Below are 24580 nucleotides of genomic sequence, written 5' to 3' on the forward strand. Positions count from 1 at the left end.
CTATTCTTCTGCAAATATCTCCTTTTCATTACGCACATGTACAGCACATAGTATAATCGTCCCAGGCACCTTGTTCATTGAGTACAGGAAGAAATCTAGATAGAAACAACAACTGCATAATCTAATCCCCAAGCCTCCTACCTCAAGACTGTACTTGCTCCCCAAGATCTACAGACAAGAGAACTCCTGCTGAGAAATTACCAGCTTCCTTTGAAACAATGCTCAAACCCCTTTTCACATGAAGAACAGTCTTCCTCTAGGCTACAACAGACTGCTCCCACAAGCTACACGGTATGAACCACTTCCCCCCAGTACTGCGCTGCTTACCAACAGCCCACAGACATGGCCTCCATCTCCTCTGAACACGTACAAAATGACGACCAAAGACTGGACTATGGATATTTCAAGGCTTACATGTTTCATCCTTACCTGCTGCAACCTTCCTTTTAGTAATCAATTTTTCCTTTCACTTCTTAGACACTGACTCCACTGTATCACCTTTTTTCCCCGCTGACTACCCTGAAAAAGTTTTAAAATAACTCTGCCCCAAATTTAAGCTGTATTTAAGTTAACTGGTGGGATCTTTATTATTGGGCAGATAATTTGGACTTTCTTATTAATTCAAATAATCAGGACTTATCATAGTTATATTAAAATGTCTTTGAAACATTTTTATGCTGATACCACCTCCTTAAGCTCTATGATCCATCTTGTAATCTACAAAGGATATTACATAGTGCGGGGGAACCTGCACAGCATCCTCTTGGTAACAGCTTGGATAAACAACAGCTGATATGATGAGAACATGAGTGCAATAGTGCCTGTGAACAGAACACCCAAAACTACCTGTTCTGAGGGGGTGTTTGCCTAAAAACTGAAAATGCTAGAGGAAAATTAACAATGAATTTGCTTAAAATGGCCAGATTAAACAGTAACCAGGAGATTACCAAGAAACTTTTGAGAAAAGGAGGAGTCACCTTGAAAAGAAGCATAAAAGCAGCATGAAAAGTTGTAATCATGGAGAGGAATCTTGAGGTGGAACAGAGCAGCAGTCAAACCAAGTCAGATACCCCAACATTTCGACCTGTGGCACATCCCCTGCGCCGGAACCCGTAAGTGTATGTAGCCTGCATCCATCTGAAGGACTGTCAATATGGGGTGAAAGATGCAGGAACCCACACCTCAAGTGCATGTCTGTGACTGTGGAGTGCTTTGGGGGTGTGGGTGCACACGAAGCTGGAGCACCCACGTGTCCAACAGTGGCCACATATAAAAAGGGGATCTCACACTCCCAAAAGAAGGGCAACACATCTCATGCTTCCTGCAAGGGTGGGAGTATGCACGTGTAACTCTAAATTAAATTGCATGTATGAATTGGGGAGGGATTACAGTAACAGTTACAGAGCGTAGTTCAAAATTTGTAGGCTTTCATTAGCATCATAAAAATGTCTAGTACTCTGGTTTACCTGCTATATAGCTGATACTTACTCTGGAGATGTGTTGCACTGATCGCAGTTTAATCATGTGTTGTTAATAAATCAATGAGCTGACTTGGTTCTAATTTGATTTAAACCACAAGAGTCAAACAGTTTTTCCCTGTCACACATGTAAAGCCTATAGACCAACACACCTAGACTCATGTAGTCAGCCATATCCCTCAGAAAGCAATAAATGTGCCATGGGCTTGGGCATAATGCGCAGAAGTTTCCAAACAAGGGCAAACCTCTTAGGAGAGAGGCTGTGTATTTGGAAAAACCATCTGAAAACCAGATAAAGAATAACTCAGTTCCAAAAAGATTCTCTTACCAATTGTATACCCCTGGTTGTCATGTACAACTCTACCCTAGAACCAACACACAAAATTATTAAGCAATTTTGAGCTCTACTCAAAGAAGGATTCACTTTGAAAGAAATCTTACCAGAACCACCCATCCTGCCTGCAAACTCTCTGCAATAAAATGTACACCTAATGGATGCAGAGCACACCCAATTAAGAAACATAAAACTTGCCAATATATGCCCACTACCACTAAACTAAATACTTTCTCCCACAGAAACATTAACACCCTTGAATCCTGTACTTAATTCCAAAATGTTAATATACTTTACCCTGTGCATTGAATGCCTACATGGTAAGTAAGTAGGTGGAACACAGCAGCTACTCCTTGCCAGCATGAACTCACTCAAATGACCCAGCTGGCAGCAGATGAACATTTCTTACAAATCAATCCCTCCACCTGGATGCTCAAAAGGAATCTAAAAAAAATCATCTTCTAAACATGAGCCTGGGAACAAAAATTGATAAACCTACTGGATACAAAAAAAACAAGGAATCATGATTAGTTATATGACATATTATAAATTCCCTTCTCCGCATTGGCCATTTCCTCTTTCATCTTCCTTCTCTTCCCCACTATCCAGCTCCTACTTCCCACCTAGTAACTGCCTTTATCACCTCGCCTTCCTCTGCTCCCACCCCCCTATTGGTACCAATGACCTTTTCCTTTTCTTTCAGAGACAGTTTACCTGATCTGTACCTAAACAGAAACCAAGCAATTGTTCTCAGCTTGTATTTGGCTTTGTAATTTGCTTTTATTTGAAACCTGAAAGGCTTTTATGTCCAAAATTTTTACAGCTATATCCATTGGTCTAGTAAAGATGCCACTTCAGCCTACAAACCATCACCTCCCTCTGTCCTTAGATCATTGCAGCTACAGCAAAGTAGCACTAGAAAGCTGGATGGACCTTCATATTAAAATACTGTGTCAGAAATCTTCCTCTAAAAGCCTGAATACTTAAAAATGCTCATGAAATACATGATTTTTCATTTTGAGATGCTTGTGTTAATGCCTTTGTCTTCCCATATACCATACTTTAGAAGTGCTCACCTTTAACATATGCTAATTTATAAGCCTAAATCATGGCTTATAAAAACCACCACTGGCAAAATGATTTCCTAATGGATTAAACAACAGATACAGCACAGATCAGATTTATTTTCACAGTGAACAAACTACAATGGAAAGTTGATAGAAAAAAACCCCACACAGAACAAAATGCTACAACCACATTAGGTTTGTATATTTCTCTTTACCCTATTTCTGTTACGAGCACAGCTAAGGCTGCTGGCCAGGTATGAAGAGCTGAAGGGCATTAAAGCAGTGCTCCTCTTGAACTAAGCATGCAGAACACTCCTTATTTTTGTAGGGGATGGGGTGAAAGCCCAAACAGGATGTTAATAACAGCTCTCAGAGTAATAATGATTTTCCCTGAGGATCCCAGAAGCAGAACTGACTTGTACTTTGAAGAGTCATTCTCAGTGGAACTTTCATAGTTCTTTCCATTCCTATGAACTACATTATGACTAATATGAATCAGAATAGTATTAGAAAACATGCAATATCCAGGCTATTCTGCATTCATTTCATAAAACGTCATCTCATATAAATGTATCCTATTTTGAAAAAGTAGGCAAAGCCATACAATTGCACTGTGCTTGTCCACAAGAAAAACCCAGTGACTGAAATAAATAAAGGCCTTTTTCTCTTTCAGTTTAACCGGACCATCATGGTAATATTGCAAACAACAGTTCACATTAATACTTTGACACCAAAATGCACAGCTTCTCACCAGGTCCTATGCAGATACATGCTGTACATTTTAGTCGCTAGCTGTAGTTTATGTTAAGTATGTTTCTTTTGCTATAATTTAGACACAAGAAAACATTAAAATTTTTTCCAGCAATGCTGACAGCTATCACCTTGCACTATCTACGTTATACTGCAGCAATTTACTGTATTTAGTTAAAATGCAGTGAAGGGAGATGAAAATCTTATTGAATGCTCTGTGTCTTGGCATTTGCACCCAGAGCAAGGCTAGACTGGACATTGCTGCTCAAGGGGCTCAGCAAATAGAAGAGAGTTGCTGGACAACTTCAGGAGAGGGTAAGGCACCTAGCAAGACCCAGTAGTCAAGAACACATGGGGAAAAATTTAATAAAGATGTTGAAGACAGTGTCCAGGTTTGGATAGCCGACCAGGGGCTCTAAGTACACCTGCTCTAAGTACTCGATTTCTTATACCCAAGTCACTCACTACACAGGTAACCAGAAGCCCAGTTTTCCTTACTAGGGAAGCATGAGGTTGGGTGTGTTGGTTTTAACCAACATGGTTAAATGGATATAAGGGCTGGAGGTTCAACGTAAGTGCTGAAGCAGTGTACGGCCTCCTGGATTTACTTTTAGTTACTTAGCTCCTCCTGTCAAAGTGAAGTTTCTCCCTAAGGATAACGATGCTGCTAGCTAGGAGGACTTTGGATGCTTTATTGTGATCAGGTTCTGAGTTCATGTAAAATAAATGGGATGTATTGAGTTTTCTCAGTTATAAGGTGTCAAGGTGTAATATTACATACTACCAGCATGCTAAAGAGAAGGAAGGTAAAGAAGCTGAGAGGGAAAAACAGGAATGAAAGTCAGAATAAAAAATACCAATTATTCTTTTTTTTCTAGTAGCTATTCTTAAATGTCAATATATGTCAGTATTTGAAAAACCTAAATGAATTCACAATCTATTTTTATAATTTTTATGTGCAAAAAGGTTTATTTTATTAGTAGTTTAGTATAGCATCTTTTTCTTTTTTATGCTATTGGGGAAGTACACTTACTATTTCAGTTTTCATACCACTGTAATTTGAGCTATTACTTTTGAAAAAGCCCTAAAAAGACAGGATGTTGAGAAAGAGCTAAGGAAGGGTCCTAGAAAAGATAAGTATAATAAAGAAGTTACACGGAACATTGTCCTTACCTGCGTTATGCTTGTGTGCACTTACTTTTTATTAGTTATCGTCACTGCTAGTAACCTTACATTTATATTTAGCAACATAAAAGATGCAAGTAAAAGGTAAGCAAGGTAAATACACATAAATATTAAGCTATCTGTGGTGTACAGATCAACAGTATTGCTTACAACTGTTAGGTAAGCACTGTCAGCATTACTTATCCATTCATGTAAACGCTGTACCCACACCAAAGTGCATTAAGTACCTTCAACAACAAAAATATAAATATCAACTCGTATCAGATCCTGATAAAGGCAAGCTTCCGCTGTTTGTATAGCCCATTTCAACACATGCACGATGTTAAACAGATCTTGAAATATTGAGTAAATCAAAACACCAACATTTATATCTGTTTCACAATGACATAAAATGACTGTATGATGGGTAGAGTTACAAAGCAACTGTAAGAAAGACAGAATAATGCCTTTTTAGGCAACTTCTGTTTCTTCAGTAAAATCTGTATAATCCAATGTCTACTTACTTTGGAAGGGGAGCCTTCAGTGATCTTCACCAGCTGCCAGAGAATAGAGTAATGGGAACACTGCAGAGCCTGAACAACTATCTGTAACAGGGGAACAGAAAGAATTCCAGCATATTGGAATTATCAGGTATGTCAGTAAAGCGTATGTAAGACTTGTAATGCATTTTGGGAAGAAGAAACAGGAGCAGCTCTTAGGTAGTACTTTTTGTTTTCAAGGGTATTATGTTTTGCCTTAGTCAGTTTGGTGCAGCAAGAAACCAACCTACTACAGGTGAAAAAAATACTGTGCAAATGCTGGGAAACAAAAGAGAAAACTGTGCATTAGAGTACAGCAAGTTGTGATATGACAGCATGATAGAAGTACAACCCAACATCTACATATCTCAGTTTAAAAGCAGCTGTTTAAATACCTCTAAATCTGACTTCACTAGTAAAACAGTCTGGAAATTTGTTCCACTGTCAAACGAACATGTAGCCCAATTTCTAAAAAAAGGAGAAAATACAAGTTTTCTTACAGAGAAGGCTAGGCTTATATTTATGGTGCCCATAAAAGCATCCCTGGTGTCTTTTTTAAAATTTCAAATCTATACTAGGTTTCAAACCTATACAAGGCTAAAAATTTCAAAATCTTTTTGGCTTGAAGATGTTTCCAACTGTTTGTGGTTCTGTGTAGAAGAAATTGAGTTTTTAACAGCTCTAATCACTTCACAAAATACTTCTTTGAAAGGTATCACTAAAGATGAAACCATTCCTTTTCTGTGAACTCCTTCTAGTGGACTGGGGGAAGAAATACTGAGGAGAGTTCAGATTTCAGAACTTTTTTCCTACAATCTTAAAGAAGTATTTGGGGAGCCGTATCACCGTCAAACCCAGAAACTGACAATGGCTGGTAGGACAGTTTTTATCTGCTGGTCCCTTCCCTCCAGGTAGCACAATTCCAGCATTAAGTAGCAACTGCAGAGAGAGCAGAAGGTCCCACAGCTTAAAGCCATGACTTTCACATGGCATGTGGCAGTACATCCTCCACATACTTTTACAGAATTTAATGAGGATTATTTTTTCTAAATGAAGTTGGGTTAGAATTAACAACTGGCTTCTAACTGAAATAAAATTATAACGAAGTGTGCTGAAATGTTGGAGCAGGCAGCCTGCAGTTTAAACTGGAATCCTGGGAGAATCTGAAATGGTCCCTCTGCTTAGCCACAAGAAGACTAAAACCAAACTAGGAGGAAACAAAGTCCAAGATGTGTCCACTAAAAGAACTCCACTAGAAAGGCTGGCCAGCATCCCTGCTGAATGTTCTTGTTTCCTAGTTTTCATAAGCTTCCATCTTACTGTCAACGCACAATAATTGGTGATAATTCTAATTGCTGCCAAAGTTTACAACTCTTGAGTTTCAGTGTAAACATCATGATCTATGCACTGCTTTTTACAGCCAGGAACATTAGTTATTTCTTACTTTACACATGAGAAAGGTGAGGTTAGTAGCTCAAAAATCACAGAATCCAAGATTTTTCACCTCTTGGACAGAGCCTCACTGCAATATAAATTTCATTCAAAACTCCACATTTTTCCTATATAACTGAAGTTCAGTGCATTAATCTTTTTATTTCTCTACAACTAGTCTCTAAAACTTTGAATCCCCCAATGATGCAATGCAGGTGTTGCTAACTGTACCTGTTCTGGCATAGCTCCATGTTCAATTCCAGTTCTTAGTAATCTGTAGCAGTTACTGAATAGATCCCATTTTGTGAGATCGTGAGCGCTAGAACAACAGGTAATAAAGAGAGATTAGTTGTGTTTCTCAAAACTCCACATCACAGCAAGAATATTGTCTGACCTGGCAGCTCAGTGAGCAGTTTGGTATTTTTGCAAAGCTGAAACAACACAGCCTGCTGACAAAGCAGCTGCACAAATTAGTTCACATCATGCTAAAAGCAAAAGTGAGACGTTCTGATAATTGAGGAAAAACGTTTTACTACATGGGATTATTGCAGGGAGAAGATAAACTCTCTGCATACCATACATCTTTAAAGGTTACTTAAGTGTAGCTACAAGCTCCTTGTCAGTGTTGCCTCCAAATCATCTTTCCTCTTTGGTTCAAAACATTGACAGAACTCCAGAAGGCATTGCAGCAGAAACTATGGCCAAACTCTAGCAATATATACTGAACGCAAAATGGCTTTAAGCAAAATAAAGTTACATATTTTTTTGCCGTATCATTTGGAGAAAAATAATATACATTATCGCTAGATATTAAATACCCTGAAATAGCTAAAGTAAGACAGTGTATATGTATATAAAGTAATATATGTATATGAAACAGAGATGGTGGTTGCAACTCCCCATTAACTGTTACACATTTCAGGTGTACCAACTGATTCGCCAGCGAGAGGAATACAAATGAGATTAGCAACATATATTCTACAGCCTTACAGACCTCAACAGCTTATGATATAGCTTTTTAAGTACAGAACTGAGAAATACAGGAGAAATTACAAAACATCAGGTTGTATGAAAGAAAAACTATCTCTTGCAAAAAACATTTAGGTTTAACACATTTTTCTGCAGTGAAATTAAACTGAGATAATTTGAAACAACTTATGTTTATTGAAGAGCAAGTCACCTCAGAATAATCAGAAACTTGGTGATTAAAACACTCATCTGGAAAAAGGGATACTCAGGCTGAATCGTCAAGCCTACATTAGATAAAGCAGTCTCTTGCATCTGGCCCCGTTTCATCCCAGCACCTTGATCACCTAGATACACTTACTTTTCCCACCCCTTTGTGTCTGCCCTGCTTTGGAGCTGCCTGACTTCATTTAAAAAATTGACTACCCTGCTCAGCCAGAAAGAATAATTCTCGGGTTCGTAAATGTACAGAAGTTTAACTCAAGACTGGGAACACCTAAATCCTGTTGAAAGCCCTAATATGAAATGCTTCCTAGTCTGAAGCGCGATAGCCCTGGAAAACCTCACTGATAAAATTTCACAGAAAACATAACAATTAATGCCCTTGCACTGAGAACAAGTGAGGTATGCACTAGGGTTGTGTCATTAAGCCAAAGTGTACCTTGACTTCTAATTCAATTACATGAATAGAGCAATAGGAAAACTTAAGAAAACGAAACTAAAATGTAAAAATACTCCCCCTACCTTAGATTCTGGATGGTCTTCAAAGTATGGAAATAAAATGTTTCATAGATAAATTATAGGCTGTCAGAGAACTGCCTCTGACTAGTGATATTAAGCACATAGACACTACTTCAGCAAATCACAGGGTTGCTTGCAAGGCTGAGTTGTACCTCCTTAATTACAGCGCTGTAATTAAAGCAGTAAAATCTCTTTGGTGTACAGAGGCAGATATCAGCATAGATTATCCTAAAGAGAATACGAATGGAAAAACTGTCTCATTTCTGTCTTTTAATTTTAGAGACCTCCATGTCAGGCAGCCGTCACAGGGGGCATGCCCCATTGCCTTGACAGCTGGGGGCACCTTAGCTCTTTGGTCTGAGCCTGGCCTTACAGCTGATCTCAGGAAGAGCTTTTCAGCTTCCAAAGCTGAAAAATTCTAACTATATACAAGTTGCATAGGGCTTTTCAATATAAACTTCCTTAAAGAAGGGCCTCCATATTAAATTTACGCATATTCTGGTACACCTTTGTCTCTTTTAGATCACTTAGCAATCAAAACCCTCTGCCCTCTACTCCACTCTGATGAGACCCCACCTGGAGTACTGCGTCCAGTTCTGGAGCCCTCAGCACAAGAGGGACATGGACCTGTTGGAGCAGGTCCAGAGGAGGCCACGAAAATTATCAGAGGGTTGAAACACCTCTCCTATGGGGAAAGGCCGAGACAGTTGGGGTTGTTCAGCCTGGAGAAGAACAGGCCTTTCAGTACTTAAAAGGGATTTATAAGAAAGATGGGGACAAACTTTTTAGTGGGGCCTGTTGTGATAGGACATGGGGCAATGGTTTTAAACTAAGAGAAGGTAGATTTAGACTAGATAGAAGGAAGAAATTTTTTACAATGAGGGTGGTGAAACACTGACACAGGTTGCCAAGAGGTGGTAGATGTCCCATCCCTGGAAACATTCAAGGTCAGGTTGGACGGGGCTCTGAGCAACCTGATCTAGTTGAAGATGTCCCTGCTCATGGCAGGGGGTTGGACTATATGACCTTTAAATGTCCCTTCCAACCCAAAGCATTCTATAATTCTATGAAAATGATAGGTATAAAGGTACCTTGGACATAATACAATTCTCCAGAGGTTCAGATTGACACAGAAGCCTCTACAATGAAAATTCACACAACACAGAATTTTCCCTCAGTCCCTTCCATCTCAGAGAGTCTTCATGGATTACAGAAAGCAAGGCCCAACATTTCATCAAAGGTTGCTTTTCATCCCTGCTGGGGCATGCTTCTGCCAGAAAGTAGCCAGCTGAAGTAAAGGTACCAGTTCCACAGAGTTTCTGAAAGCGTGGAAAGCAGAAGCTTAGAAAACTTCCTTCTAAAAGGGGTAATCTCTCCACCTGCAAAACTGCTTCTCTTTTTAAAGAAGCACAAAGTGAGAGAAGCTGTACCTTGGGCTTTGAACAGCTATGCTAGATGCAGTCTAATTTCTCTACTGAGGTTTCATTTATCATCATTTCTACTTCTTCCAGATATAACAAATTACTGAGTAACTTAGTCTGAAGTTACTGGTCAGCTGCTGGAGGAAAGGTTAAGCAAAGGGTTTCTGTAACAGGAAGAGAGGGTCTTCTGGTCTGACCATCAGTCTTGGAAGTGTCCTAACTGATCACGCTTACATTCATAAAAACATAACATGTATCTGGAGAGTTACTATAGCCACTGCAGGCTTATGAAGTCAGTATTGTATCTGAGGACTACTGGACAGTGATACTAACAATCCTGATTTCTGAATGTTAAACAATATTCTATATACAAGACAGCATCAAAGGACACATCCAGAGTAATGGAGGTGATGCTTGAGATTCATGTGTCTTGCACTGAATTAACTGAAGTAATTAAATAAGAATCATAGAATCATTTAGGTTGGAAAAGACCTCTAAGATCACAAGTCCAACCATTAACCTTACACTACCAAGTCCACCACTAAACCATGTCCCTGAGAGCCACATCTACATGTCTTTTAAATACCTCCGGGGATGGTGACTCCACCGCTTCCCTGGGCAGCCTGTTCCAGTGCCTGACAATCCTTTCAGTGAAGAAGTTTGTCCTAATATCCAATCTAAACCTCCCCTGGTGCAACTCAAGGCCATTTCCTCTCATCCTATCACTCATTACTTGAGAGAAGAGACCAACACCCTCTTCACTACAAGCTTCTTTCAGGTAATTGTAGAGAGCAATAAGCCTCTACAACTCCTTTCTCCAGACCAAACACCTCCAGCTCCCTCAGCTGCTCCTCACAAGACTTGTTCTCCCGACCCTTCACCAGCTTCGTGAAATGTTGGTATTTTGCAGCATACTAACTGCTACAGATCTGATGTGTTATGTGTGAAAGCTCAGCTGAATTTGGCTGGAGTCAAATTGTCTCCATGTACTTAAGGACAGAAAAAACTGCTGTAAAAGTCAGTGAGACCCTGGCAAAAAAGAAACCCAAGTACATACTCCAGGTATCCTATTCAGAAGACCTCAAGAAAACGTATTATTCTATTCTGAAAACTTAGAAAGAAACATTGTAGTGATGAATTTAATTTGTATTGGAATACTGATATCCCTGTTTGATGAAAAGGCATGAGTTAAAATGTGTGCTGTGAGCCTTTTGTTGCCATGACCCTCAGAAAGAGGATTAGCTCAGGCTTGGGAAATCTCAGTATAGAAGCTTTTTGGAAAGCTTTTCTGATAAACCCCTACTGTGTTTCTTTTCAACTTGCTGGGCTTCTTTTTCCTAGAATATGAAGAAGCAGCAACTACCAAGAAAACACAAGCGCAGATAAGGTAGAGTGGAATTTTTCTCACCGGAAGAAGACAGGGACGTGTTTCAAAGCCTCAGCAACTACTTTATCAGTACACTTAGAAGGTGTGAGGTATCAGTTGTTAGTCTGCAATTTCAACTTCTTATATTGATTTAATTTCTTTTGGCTCCCAGTTGATGACAGACAATGTCAGTGTCAGCCAACAGCCCTCGTTCTTTGAGATGAGAATGCTCTATGCGAGTTTTGAATTGAAGATCCTAATCTCATCACTACAGGTTCAGCAAAAGTTCTCTCTTGGATGGTATGATTGTTTCCTTTCACAAAGAAGTCACATCAGATATAATAATCAGTTGAGTAATTAAAAGATTTCATTACTTCTTTACATGCCAGCAGATATTAATTAGAAATTCCCGTTGAATATAATAGTAAATAACAAAGCAGCTGAGAAATGATACATGGCTGCTTTTCAGCACTTTAGATTTGATTATTTTCTCTTTCCTTTTTTTGAAGAAGTTAGATGTCCCCAACCCTGATTTGTGTGGCATTCTACAAAGCTTTCTTCATAGTCTGAATTAACTCTCTTGAGTTTTGGAACCCTAAGGGAAAAAAATATGTATGGGAGACCATCAGAAAAGCCTTAAGATTTGTGCTTCCTTCCTGGATGTGAACTACAGCTTTCACCAGTCCTCTCAGGAAAGGCAGAAGTGGCTCCAGCACGTTACCAGGGAGACTGAAAACCTAATTTGCACATGTGTCAGGCTGCTGCACTACAGAAATTAGAAACGATTTAATGATCTCGGTGGGACTCTTGTTGAATGGGAACAAAGAGTAGATATTGCAGAACCATTTCATACAATGATCCAATGCAGAATCAGGATAAGTGAAGACTAAACACAGAAAGAAAAGAGAAATTGAATCACTAAAAACAATTGGTGTAAAAGAGGTCGCAGAAGCAAGGTCCTCTCATCTTGTGATAAGGAAGAAATGATCTGTGGCTCTCAGCCATCTGGATATGAAGCTTTCTTACACGCTGACCAGGAGCAATTACTTCCTACAGTTGATAGGAAGGGAAGATTAGGTCTTTGCGCTATGCTCCAAAATTCACAGTTCAAGTGAAATTTTCCATGTAGTGGTTGCTCTACATATTATGAGGGTGCCCGTAAGTCTGAGAGCAGCAGGACCCTGAAAAGCTGCTGCCTGGTTCCACTGGGCTGGTTCATGCTTAGTGAAGGAGTTTCCGTACAATCCACACAGACTGTGCCAACAATTCAACTAGAAACTATTCCTGGCATTTCTGCAGGAAGAGAACTCATCTTCCAGACTCTTATCACAAAATATTGTTATCATTATTATTATTATTATTATTATTATTACTACTACTACTACTTATTTCCATAATTATGAGGAGAAATACCTCAAAGACATTGAGAAACTGAGCAAAACAACTTCCTCCAGGGCTCTCTTCAGCTGAGGCTCAAAGCAGAGGTTTGGCCTACATCCACTGATGCTGGAGATAAGAAGTGTCCCCTGCGCACTGACTATCTGTTGTGCAGGGGAGTGTGACTTCTAGAAAAACACTCATAGGTGTAAAAGCATTCAGTGTAAGGGATGGCAAGCCACTTAGAAATGAAATCTGTAAAAGTAATGGCATTAACTAAGCAAGGACCCAGATTAATCCAAACAGTTATACTGACAAACGCCAATAATAATTCATCAATCTCTATTTCATATTTCAGGCCATATATTTTCTCATTTCTTAACACTTGACATCAACTGATACTCGCTGAAATGATAAAATTAACAGTAAATTTTGTGAAGAAAAAAAATCACCTACTTGTGAAAAGAGGTTAACCTCTTTAATGTGGAGAGCACATTGTATATGTCATCATCATCAGCTTCTTCTCCCTGAAAATGAAAGGAAATCCATTAAGAGAGTTCAGCAATCCAGCAGAGTACACTACTGCATGGGGAGCAACAGACTCCTTTCAGGGTTTAGGTTAACATCAAATTTTCCAATTGCTTTTATCTAGATCCCATAATATTTAAATAACCAGTGCATAGCACTAGGAAATAAGCAAGATCACCTGACAATATTCAGCAGTATCACTGTATTAATACTCAAACCAGTATCCCCTAGCAATAGAAATTGTTCAAAAGAATAAAATCTGAGTTCTGCCTTATTTTACAAAAAGGACTGAACTGCAGTTTAACCATCAGCTGATGAATGTGCTACAAGAATAAAGCCAAATGCTTGCCTTGCTCCACACCAGAAACCTGCAGGTGTCAACAGCAAGTTTTTTAAAATGATCAGTGCAAAAATGTCTTTCTTTTCATACCTGTCATTGCTGTTCACTGTAACGACTGTCACCATAATGCATGACAATCACATTGTGCACAGATTGACGTACATTCAGAACTAGAAGGTGTTCATTTTTAATTTAGGCTTTACAAATCTGGGCAAGCAACAATCTAAGAATAAATATTGCACAATTCAATCAACACTTTTTATTTAAATTTAGTTTTTTCTTTTTGGCATTTAAAAATATTGTTATCCTAATATTTTATGCAAACTAAACAGCAAATTCTCTTACAGAAACAAGTGGAAATACGGTACTTCCAAAACTTAATTTTTCCAGCAACTTTCTGAAACAGGAAACCTACCTACAACAATTCTTCTCCATTTCATTTTGATGATTTTTTTTTCCACCTAAAAGCCTAAAAATTAAGACATTTTCCTGCCTTCAGATGCAATTGTCAATCAATGTTTCTCTCATTATCAACCTAGTGGGAAGCCATAACGCAAGTGGGATACTTGCTTGGGTACAAGTATGCACATTTTTTAATTCAAGGTATCTTTAAAATGGTGATATAAGCTCATTAAAATTAATTCTTCTACCAAGTATCACCCAGCAAAGGATACCACAAAGGCCAAAATTTTAAATTCTTGCTACTGCTGTTCTCTTTCTTGCTTTCTCCTACTTTTGTCTTGGCTTCTGTCTCCACATCTTTATGTGACATGTCTGAACCTCCACACTCCCTTTTCTTTAGGGAGCTAAAACTCTTAATTCTTCACAGAATCACAGAATGGTAGGGGTTGGAAGGGACCTCTGGAGGTCATCTCATCCAACCCCCCTGCTTGAGCAGGTGCCCCTAGAGCAGGGGGCACAGGACCACGTCCAGGTGGGTTTTGAATGTCTCCAGGGAAGGAGACTCCACAACCTCCCTGGGCAGCCTGTTCCACTGCTCTGTCACCCTCACAAATTCATTTTTCATATGGCTTTCAGACACAGTTTTTCTCTGAAATCCTCAGTCCTCATCTCTCCCTCATGCAAGCAAATATACACAAAGACCATAAGCCCTTTCTTGCATTTCTCTCCTCCTTCCCAGACTGGGTACAGGAAGGGGATACATCAGAAGTATTTGGAATCACTGGCCCATGCTCCTTCATAAGCCCAGTGTTTGTTCTCTGCCCAGTAGTTTCAGTGCACCCTTCAGGGCTTTTCGCACTGGAGCACTGCATAAAGAGAAGCTGCCTGCAAAGTCAGGTGAAGGGAAACGAGTGGGAATAAGCAGTTACTGGCTTCCTGATTCAACAGCAGTTATAAGTAATAGAAGAAAATTGCAGGAAAAAAGTTTTTCTCCCCTAGTTCATTTCTCCTAAAAGAACTGGTTCATGAATCCCAGCATCTTATTGCCCTCACAATTCTCGTTGGGTAAAAGGTGAGGCCAGAGGGATCTCTCAAGCAGTATCAGAAAGGGAGATGACAGGACTGCAGACCTATGCAGTGTACCTAAAATATGGAGTGTGTTTTCTGAACACTCTCAACTTTCATGTATCCCTAAGTCTAAAACAGCTGGACCTAAGTGCTTTGCTGGCATAACTGACCTGAAATGTGGGCTGAGGGTGGAAGAGAGGTAGACTTGCCAACCCCTTTCATCTTTACAACCAGTGTTGCACTGTGGTTCTTTGACACCCAGAGACCATACTGCCTGTGGAAGAAGACTCCCTAGGAAGGGCTTCCAAAAATATACAGCTAGGGACGGCGAGGTAGCAAAGGGAAGGACAGCACTGGATCTCCTCAGATCACAGAATCCAAGAATAAGAGGGCTGATGCTAATAGTAAATGAAAGTCAACAGAAACTGGGCTGCTGGCTTCCAGAAGGGTATTTGGGTGACAGAAAAGGAGCTGATGGAACTAGAGGACTGGTTATTGTCTCAACTCCTCTTCAAAGCCACTGTATGGAGGAGAATGGGTACATCAGAAAGAGCAGCTGCTGTACAGCAGGGGGAATCTAAATGTTTCTGTATTTGCTAACTGAGTTTGGGATTACGGATGAAACAATTATTTGTGGGTGTCTTAGCAGCACTAATAAAATGGTGAGCAGATCTTTTCTTGGGTGAAACTATCCAGGGAACAGAATGCCACCTCAGAATCCTCAAATGGATCCATGCATGAATAACGTCTATACAGCTGAACACTGCGGAAACTTCAAGGGGGGTCTTCCAAAAAAGTTGTATGTCCTCAGACACAACTGATTTCTATTTGTTACACGGGCTGCTACATGACTGTCTCCAGAGATGACAAATGTGGCATTTGCTTTGGACAAGTTCCAAGATAAAACTATGAGAAAAAGCTGAAAGGGGACATTTTCATGTCTTATGACGAGACAGTATAACAGAAATGGCAAGTCAGTGTCAAAGAACCAGAATTCCACTTGGTTCTTGGTCTGATTCTTGAAAAAAACCTATAGGCACTTTCCTTCATCTCGAGGCAAGACAGTGTGAGTGAGATGCTTTTTGCTGATCTGAGCTTGGCTGTGGAGACATAAGCTGAAGATTCTCCAAGAGCCAGGTTTGGAGAAAGAACACAGGAGATTTGTCCCTGTGTATAGAGCCAAAATGAGCCTTGGTGTTGGATGCGTAGGTAGCAAAACATGTGAGGACCTCACCAGAGTTCCCAAACCTCTGTCAGTGGGTACCAATGGAGAGAGTGAAGGCCACTATTTACAGTGATCAGTTGGTGGGCATATGGTGTGGAGAACTCAGCTGGTTCTGAAGCTGGATCTTTGTGCTGGCAGTTCAACTTCAGCCCTTTGTGTTACCCAAGTCAGATTCCCCAAGGTTTTTGTCTTGGAGTTTTTGGCCCTGTTGGCCAGAGGTGAGTATCTTCAAAAATCCATAGCTATTAAAACCAACAGCTAAGACATGTAGCATGGCATTAACTGAAAGGATTCCCTTGCCACACACAGATGGAGAGAGATGTAGCACAAATTCTGGAACGTCTTTTCAGGTTCTGCTGAGAAGTTTCTGAGATAGCACATCCAAAATGGCAGAGAGATAGGAAGTGAAGTAAACATAATCTATCAAACAGTGGCGCACCAACTCCTCTAGGTTGTGCAGTGCCTGCTTCCTGCATGTGCTGCCTTTTTTACTCATGTACATTCCTACAGCCACAGACAAATTTTTATTTATTCTGCAATGTGGTAAGGCATATATACAGTATGCCTGAATGTGGCATATTACTTAAAGATAGAAAAAAGCTTATTTTCTTTAATATGCAATTCTAAAACAGAGACTGTAGCCTGCCATATGAGGATAGGCTGGGAGAACTGGGTTTGTTCTGCCTTGAGAAAAGGAGGCTCAGAGGGGATCTCATCACCGTGTACCAGTACTTAAGGGGCAGCTACAAAGAAGATGGAGACTCCCTTTTTAGAAGGAGTCCCATGGAGAGGAGAAGGGGGAATGGACACAAGTTGCTCTTGGGGAGATTCCGATTGGACACAAGAGGGAAATTTTTCACATTGAGGACAGTCAACCATTGGAATAATCTCCCCAGGGAAGTGGCTGACTTGGCCATGTTGGACACCTTCAAGAGTCGGCTGGACAGGGTGCTGGGCCATCTTGTCTAGACTGTGCTCTTCCTAGAAAGCTTGGACTAGATGATCCCTGAGGTCCCTTCCAACCTGTGATTCTGTGAAGTGTACATCAAAAATTAAACGTGTATGTCAGTGCTGTGCATGACTAGAAGTGAAGAAAAAGATCTATGCAGCCCTTAAGTTATGTTTAAAAATCATGAGAATTACAAGAAATTAAGTAGTGTTACACAAAGTTAAGCTGATGTGAAGCAAGAAAAAATGAGTAAGGTTTCTATTCTTATTTAATGTATTCTGTCTCATGTATTTTGAAGGATAAATTCTTACAAGTAAATCCCAGGTACCTCCACATTTCAGAACTGAATCTTTATTTCATTCTTTCCAGAGCTCTTTCAATATACCATTATCAATATTTTACTAAATTCTCTCTTCCATTCAAGACATAATCCAATCTTGATTTTGCTGCCTGCATATCCACTTGGGACTCCTGGAATCACCACAAGCATTAATGTAAATGCACCTTTCAATTCCTTTTTCATCAGCTTTCACCCATTCATCCATTTAATTTCTTATGTGGACTGTTTAAATACTAGACTAAATTTTCAGAAGCAGGATTGTGCTGTGGTCTTTGTTTTACAGCATCAATGCTTTGCAGGCTTAATGGCTAGTCCAAGGCAGTTTCTACATGGAGAAATAGCTCCAAGTAATTATGAAATAGTTGCTACTGCAGTATTGTATTCAGATGGATAATTTCATGACTTGGTAAGAACGTTTTTCTGCAGTTTATCATAGTGTATTTTAGGTATTCTAACTAAATTAATTTTAAGAAAACAAACCTCCTGCAGCAGATCCTCTACAGAATGGTTGAATCGATCCACGAATTCATCAATAAGCTGGCTGTGGGCTATGTCAACTCTGTTCTGGATTGTATATTCTTCACTACAGAGTATGCTGTAGGTTTTGCTGCAGGCTTCGAGAACATCTGATTCCACATGCTTTTCCACAACAAACTTAATCTGTTTTAGTAAGGCATCCAGATGCTGTAGATCAGAAAAGAAGTTCAGCTTTCACCTTACCTGAACAATGAAACTCAAAGAAAGTAATTCAAAGAATAAACGAAATCAAGGTTAGATTACTAATAGGCCAAATGAAGGCACAGTACTGTGTGACTAGAATAGTAATTAGATATTTGAAAGCAACCAGACTTTTTGCCCAACATAGTATACCTTTTCCATTCTGCCCGTGCTATAGATTTCCAGATCAAAATACTGAGGGATTTGCAGGAGATTTGCAACCTTCTCGGCATCAGCAGAATACTAGAACATAATTGAAACAAAAAAAATAGGTAAGTATAAATAAACACCTACACTATAGAATGAAAAAGCTGAAAACAGTTGGAAATACCAGTGAGAGATTTATTTTGTTGAAAAATGTACCTTTGATAGCAACATAGGAAGTGCAATAATGAAATGCTCAGTCAATTTATTTCTGTCATCTATCTGAGTTTTTCTCTCTTTTGCTGTCAAGACCTGCAAGTGATCAAAAATAATTAAGTAAATAAAATTTATGCATATGGCATTCATTAGTTTTTCTAAAGTTTGTATTACAAACAAAAATCTATGTAAGTATATTTTTAATAAATCAGAAGAGGAGGGAATAAAAAACTCAAACATATTTGGACTGAAGAGTGATTAAATGGCAGGACCGTGTGTCCTAAAAAGCCGTGATTGAAAAGGAAAATGCCATATCAACAAGCACGATGTTGTCTTGACACATTAACATTTTTTTAGGATTGAAAGTCAAATATAACCTGAGTCAGTGGAAGTTTTGCTATTGCTTCCAAGCAAATTGAGCTCTGGGTTTCACACATTAAATGAAGTGTTAATATAAGACCTCAGGGTGAACTGAAGTATAATTAAGAAAACCAAAACCAAACCACACTGTAACAGTGATTTTCATTAGCAGATTCATGGCCTCATCTCTGAACTGGAATGTAATTTTCAGTGAGAACATACATCCAAGTTCACAGAACTCACAAATTTCAGTGATACATATACTGAAGCTACCAATACTGTCATAGCAAAACCATCTTGCAATAGTGAACAGAGAGACAACAATTAAAACAGCATGCTTCATAAAATCTTTGATCTGGCTTCTTGGCTTCAGAAAATGAAAGAACACTTTTAAAAACGAATAATGATAACAAAATACTAATGGTTTATATATAGCAAAGCTGCCAGACTGCACAATAAGGGTTACAAGCTGAAGTCAAGAGAAGAAACTATTTCACAAGAAGGTGAGTGCATAATGCTCCTGTTTCATCTCAGAGAATATGCTAGCGAGGTCACGAGAACATGACAAACCTTTAAGAGATCCCTGCAGTTACCATCCCACAACTGAAAAGAAGCAAGAGCTAAATGTCATACCTACATCTCTCTGTAAGTGAGGAGGAACAGCTGAAAACAAAACATGTGCTTGGATGAGAGGTAGCCTATTGTGTCAGCCAGAATCCAAACCAACCATGGAAGTTAAGGGGAACAGATTTGTAACCAGGATAAGAAACCAATTCCACAGTACACAGCAGACAGTTGGATACCTACAGTAGCAAGCGCAATTCCTGTAATGACTCGCAGTGCAGCACCACCCGTGCCAGCAAAGCCAGTATCTCATCAGAAGGCAACACAAATGCAGGTAGCAAGTCAGGCTCCCATCCCCTAGCAACCCAGTCATGTTCTGGCGACCAAATACTGCTATTCAATGGTGTTATTCATTAACCTGTGTTCCTAGGATGACCTTGAGGCTCTTTGGATCATCCTTCAGAAATTACACAGACCATGAAATTACACAGAATCACAGGTTGGAAGGGACCTCAGGCATCATCTAGTCCAAGCTTTCTAGGAAGAGCACAGTCTAGACAAGATGGCCCAGCACCCTGTCCAGCCGACTCTTGAAGGTGTCCAACATGGCCAAGTCAGCCACTTCCCTGGGGAGATTATTCCAATGGTTGACTGTCCTCAATGTGAAAAATTTCCCTCTTGTGTCCAATCGGAATCTCCCCAAGAGCAACTTGTGTCCATTCCCCCTTCTCCTCTCCATGGGACTCCTTCTAAAAAGGGAGTCTCCATCTTCTTTGTAGCTGCCCCTTAAGTACTGGTACACGGTGATGAGATCCCCTCTGAGCCTCCTTTTCTCAAGGCAGAACAAACCCAGTTCTCCCAGCCTATCCTCATATGGCAGGCCTTCCAGTCCTTTGATCATCTTGGTGGCCCTTCTCTGGACCCCTTCCAGCCTGTCCACATCATTTTTGTATAGCGGGGACCAGAACTGTACACAGTACTCCAGGTGTGGCCTGACAAGCGCTGAGTAGAGTGGGATGATGACTTCTTTATATCTGCTGGCGATGCCCTTTTTGATGCAACCCAGCATCCTGTTGGCCTCCTTGGCCGCAGCAGCACACTGTTCGCTCATGTTGAGCTTTCTGTCCACCAGGACCCCCAGGTCCCTTTCCACAGAGCTGCTCTCCAGCCAGGTGGATCCCAGAATGTGCTGCACTCCCAGATTATGTTTTCCCAGGTGCATGACCTTACACTTCTCCTTGTTGAACTTCATAAGCTTCTTGCTGGCCCACTCTTCCAGCCTATCCAGATCTTCCTGCAGAGCAGCTCTCCCTTCTGGAGTGTCTACTTCCCCACTCAACCTGGTGTCATCAGCAAACTTCATCAGGCTACACTTGATGCCATTATCCAGATCTCTTATAAAGATATTGAATAACATTGGGCCCAATATTGATCCCTGGGGGACTCCACTTGTGACAGGTTGCCAGTTTGAGAAAGAGCTATTTACCACCACCTTTGGGTGCGGCCTGTCAGCCAGTTCCCCACCCACTGCACAGGCCACTTGTCTAGGCCATAACACATCAATTTCTCCAGGAGGAGACTGTGGGGGACCATATCAAAGGCCTTTATTTTACTGAAGTGTTTTCTTTAGCTTTGAAGAAATACAGACATTGAAAATCTAAGACTATGCAATTTGCTGAACTTCAGTGAACTGAACTAGATCTCTTGAGATAGAAAAAATATCTGGAAAGCTAATAGTGACATTATTTGGTGCTCCAAACAGAAAATACAAACATGAAATTTTAATTAAATTTAAAGGTTGCTTTGTCTGCTAGAACAGTTTGCAGCTAGAGAAAAAACAACTGATGTGCTTACAATAGTTTTGGTAACATAGGATAACACATGCTCATGTAAATTTGAGTAGATTTGAGATTCCATAGATTCCCCCCTCACCCCTGAAATGTTTTAATAAATTAGGAATTTCTTAGAATATGCTGTATAAATTAAGGTACAGAAAGAACATTTAAAATGATGGTTTCTTGGAGCTTTTTCTGGGATGCTGTCTCTGAACATGAGGCTAATCTGCTCATGGCACATAAAAATTAAGAAGCTAAGTAACTGTATTTAGTTTAGCAATAAAGAATGTTAAGTCTATCTCCAGATTTCACCTTCACTAAGTCTGTGGCTTTCTTTAATAAACTAGTTATGATTATTTAGAACAGACCCTAACAGAAGTGCCAAATGTTCACATGGCTTTATTTCATTTCAATCTAACCTAAAATAAGAGGGGGAATACAAAAAAATCAGGGAAATACACCTGGGAAGCGAAGGCTTTTAGAACGTGGATGCTGTATTTTTGGAGAGTACAGCTGAAAGCCTGTTGAACATCCTGACCTTGTAACTTATACTGAAACACTTAAGAAGTGCACGCCCAGCCTTAGGCATGGAATTCCACTGATCCCAAGCAGTCACTACAAAATAAATGGAAGAGGCAGTTAGACTGCAATATGGCCAGGATGCCAAATTCTTAAATTTTTAGGGCACTCAGTGGAAGAGACCAAAGAGGATGGATACATAAAACCACAGATGCATCGAGGTTGGTCCCAGTCCCACACCTCCTGCTCAAAGCAGAGCCAGCTCAGGGGTCAGACTGGGATGCTCAGGGCTTTGTCTAGTCAGGTCTTGAAAACTGCCAAGGATGGAAACTGCACAAACTCTCAGCTTCTGTTCCAGTGCTCAACTACTCTCATGATGAAGATACCGTTGACTTTTTCTGCAAATTTTGCGTTCATATTAGCAGCACATTCTTTTTATGGAAGATAGAGGTAATCTTGTTCTGCTCCTGAGCTCTACGCTTTCAATCATAATCTAGACTTAACGTTAAGGGTTGTAGATGTGGGTAAATTACAAGTGTAAGCCAGGGGTATGATAAAAGGAACATCTATAAAAAAACCAACCAAACAAAAAACCACCAAAAAAAAAATCCCAAATCAACAACAACAACAAATCATTCTGTAAATTTATATTACTTAACTTAGCAATGCAAAACCCAAAATGGAACAAACAAAAAAATATTCCCAAACGTATTCAGAAATAGAATTTCCACTATTTTTCTTCAGAATTGTTCACAGGAAACACCAATTATAAAATCTAATTTAGAAGTGTCAAAATGCGGCATTATAAACAAATATTTTATGTTACTATAGTAACACACACAGGTCCCAGCTACCTACTACAGCACCACTTACTCTCTTGCCAGTGCCTCTGCCTACTGGAGGATGTGCTTCAGCAGCTTGTCTGATTGTACACACCATCAACTCAATAAGAGCACTCTCCTGCCGGTCAGACATTGCTATGGAGGGAAAAGAACAAGTCAAATCAGTTCTGATGTGTGTGCAAGACCTCTTAAAGGTGCCAAATCTGTAAATGCAGTTGTAAAACTAGGAGAGTAGAGAACAACAGAGACAACATAATTTTGTCCCATTTATAAAACCAAGGCTTTCTTGCTTGCTCTTTGAATTGCCATTCACATAATCTCAAAATGGATCCAGCAGAACTGAAAGAAGTTCAGAGAAATGTACTCTGGAAAAAGAATGAAGGAAGGGAAATATAACGAAGATCTACAAAATAAGAGTGTCTTGGAGGACGGAGAGCAACTGACTGTTCACTGTTGCTTCCTTATATTCCTTATATTCTTACCGTCATGAAGTATTATTTCTGTTCGTTGGAACATACTTCTGGTCACAACTAGAGGATCAAACCCCACTCGGCTATGCAGAAACAAAGAGCCAAAGTGCCTAATTTCCTAAGGGAATTACCACATAAATACCACAACTGTGGCAGGTGTATGCCAAAAGGTTAGATTTTGAAACACATCTAAAAACATCATCACAACATGATCAGCACACCATGCTCGGAAGCAGTAAGAGTACAACGGTTTTTCAACCACCTAACCCCTGCAAAGGTCCCTGAAGCAGGAGAATCCTGGAGAATTACGAAGGGTCTTGAATGACACTCGTGACCATTAGTGGCTCTTTGCCACCGACCTCCCTGGCTACCTTGTGCACACAGATCTATTATTAGCCAAAGGAGATTTGAAACTAATGGTGAAAGAATCCCATTATTTTTCTTTCCTCTTGAGAATTCATTAGGCTTTAACATTGTCTGGAAAAGCCCCATATTAATTAACACCACCTGAAGTGCTTGTTTATTCAAAATTGTATTAGCTACTTATTGAAATGTTCACATAGATACTAGTTATTTAAACATTCAGACAAGAAGTCCTAGCCTTTAACATTAGGGAACCACAGTACAGCAGACTTCGAAAGATGAAAGCTAGAGTACAAAAATGCTGCTTTTGAAGCAAAGTGAATTAAAAATGGTTTAAATGAAAATATTCTTCAAATATGCTTTCTAAACAAACCACAACATAAATACCTCTATCACCCACAGTGAAAAACCTTTTTAATGAATAATCAACAGTATTGTGTGACATCAATAAAGTATAGAGGCTAAATGAATACCTTCTTCTCCTTGGACTGGTTCCTCCAAGAGCAGTTCTGTCATACACTCCCAGTCTTTCAACAGTTCTTGAGAGCTCTCCCACAAACTGTCCACCAAGTAGGCTGCATGTTCATGCAACTGGAAAATCCAAAGGAACCATCAGTACAGTGTTCTGGTACAAGCAGCAGTTCTTCAACTTTCACAATCATTTGGCCATGGAGAGTGTCCTGGGCACGTGCTCTTATGTTAGTTGGAAAGAAAATTCAATTTGAAACTAACTCTGGAAGGTCTGCTTCCAACTGAATGGTATAACTGCACGACAATGAGAATATGTTTTAATGGAAAATGGAATAAAACCAAATTGAGCTTCTTTTCCATAAAGCAGCTTGTTTGTGAAAAAATCTTTCTCAAAGTTTTGATCTAGAAGCCATAAACTTCCCTTTCCTCACTTTCCTACTGCATATAAAAAGGAGAGATGGTGAAACATGAGACTAAGAGAGGGTCGTATTACATTCATTTTCAACAGGCATTTATATTTCATACATGCTGCTACACGCTCAGAAAACAGTAGCAGAAATCCTACTGATTTCAGGGGGTATAGGACAAACACT

General features: G+C 39.8%; 1 protein-coding gene across 3 annotated transcripts in view; it reads right to left on the bottom strand.

Moving 5' to 3' along the window:
* Positions 1 to 24580, bottom strand: part of STAG1 (STAG1 cohesin complex component) — a 205751-nt gene that overhangs the window by 31009 nt on the left and 150162 nt on the right. For all 3 annotated transcript variants that reach the window (XM_064457180.1, XM_064457181.1, XM_064457179.1), the window contains 8 exons: positions 23990 to 24107; positions 22715 to 22818; positions 18567 to 18659; positions 18357 to 18446; positions 17967 to 18170; positions 13091 to 13161; positions 6995 to 7082; positions 5318 to 5398 (listed from right to left, as the gene is read on the bottom strand). In XM_064457180.1, coding sequence (XP_064313250.1) covers positions 5318 to 5398; positions 6995 to 7082; positions 13091 to 13161; positions 17967 to 18170; positions 18357 to 18446; positions 18567 to 18659; positions 22715 to 22818; positions 23990 to 24107 — 849 coding nt within the window. The remainder of the gene's footprint in view (positions 1 to 5317; positions 5399 to 6994; positions 7083 to 13090; positions 13162 to 17966; positions 18171 to 18356; positions 18447 to 18566; positions 18660 to 22714; positions 22819 to 23989; positions 24108 to 24580) is intronic.

Source organism: Phalacrocorax carbo, chromosome 7, assembly GCF_963921805.1.
Source record: "Phalacrocorax carbo chromosome 7, bPhaCar2.1, whole genome shotgun sequence".
In the NCBI taxonomy this organism is placed as follows: Eukaryota; Metazoa; Chordata; class Aves; order Suliformes; family Phalacrocoracidae; genus Phalacrocorax; species Phalacrocorax carbo.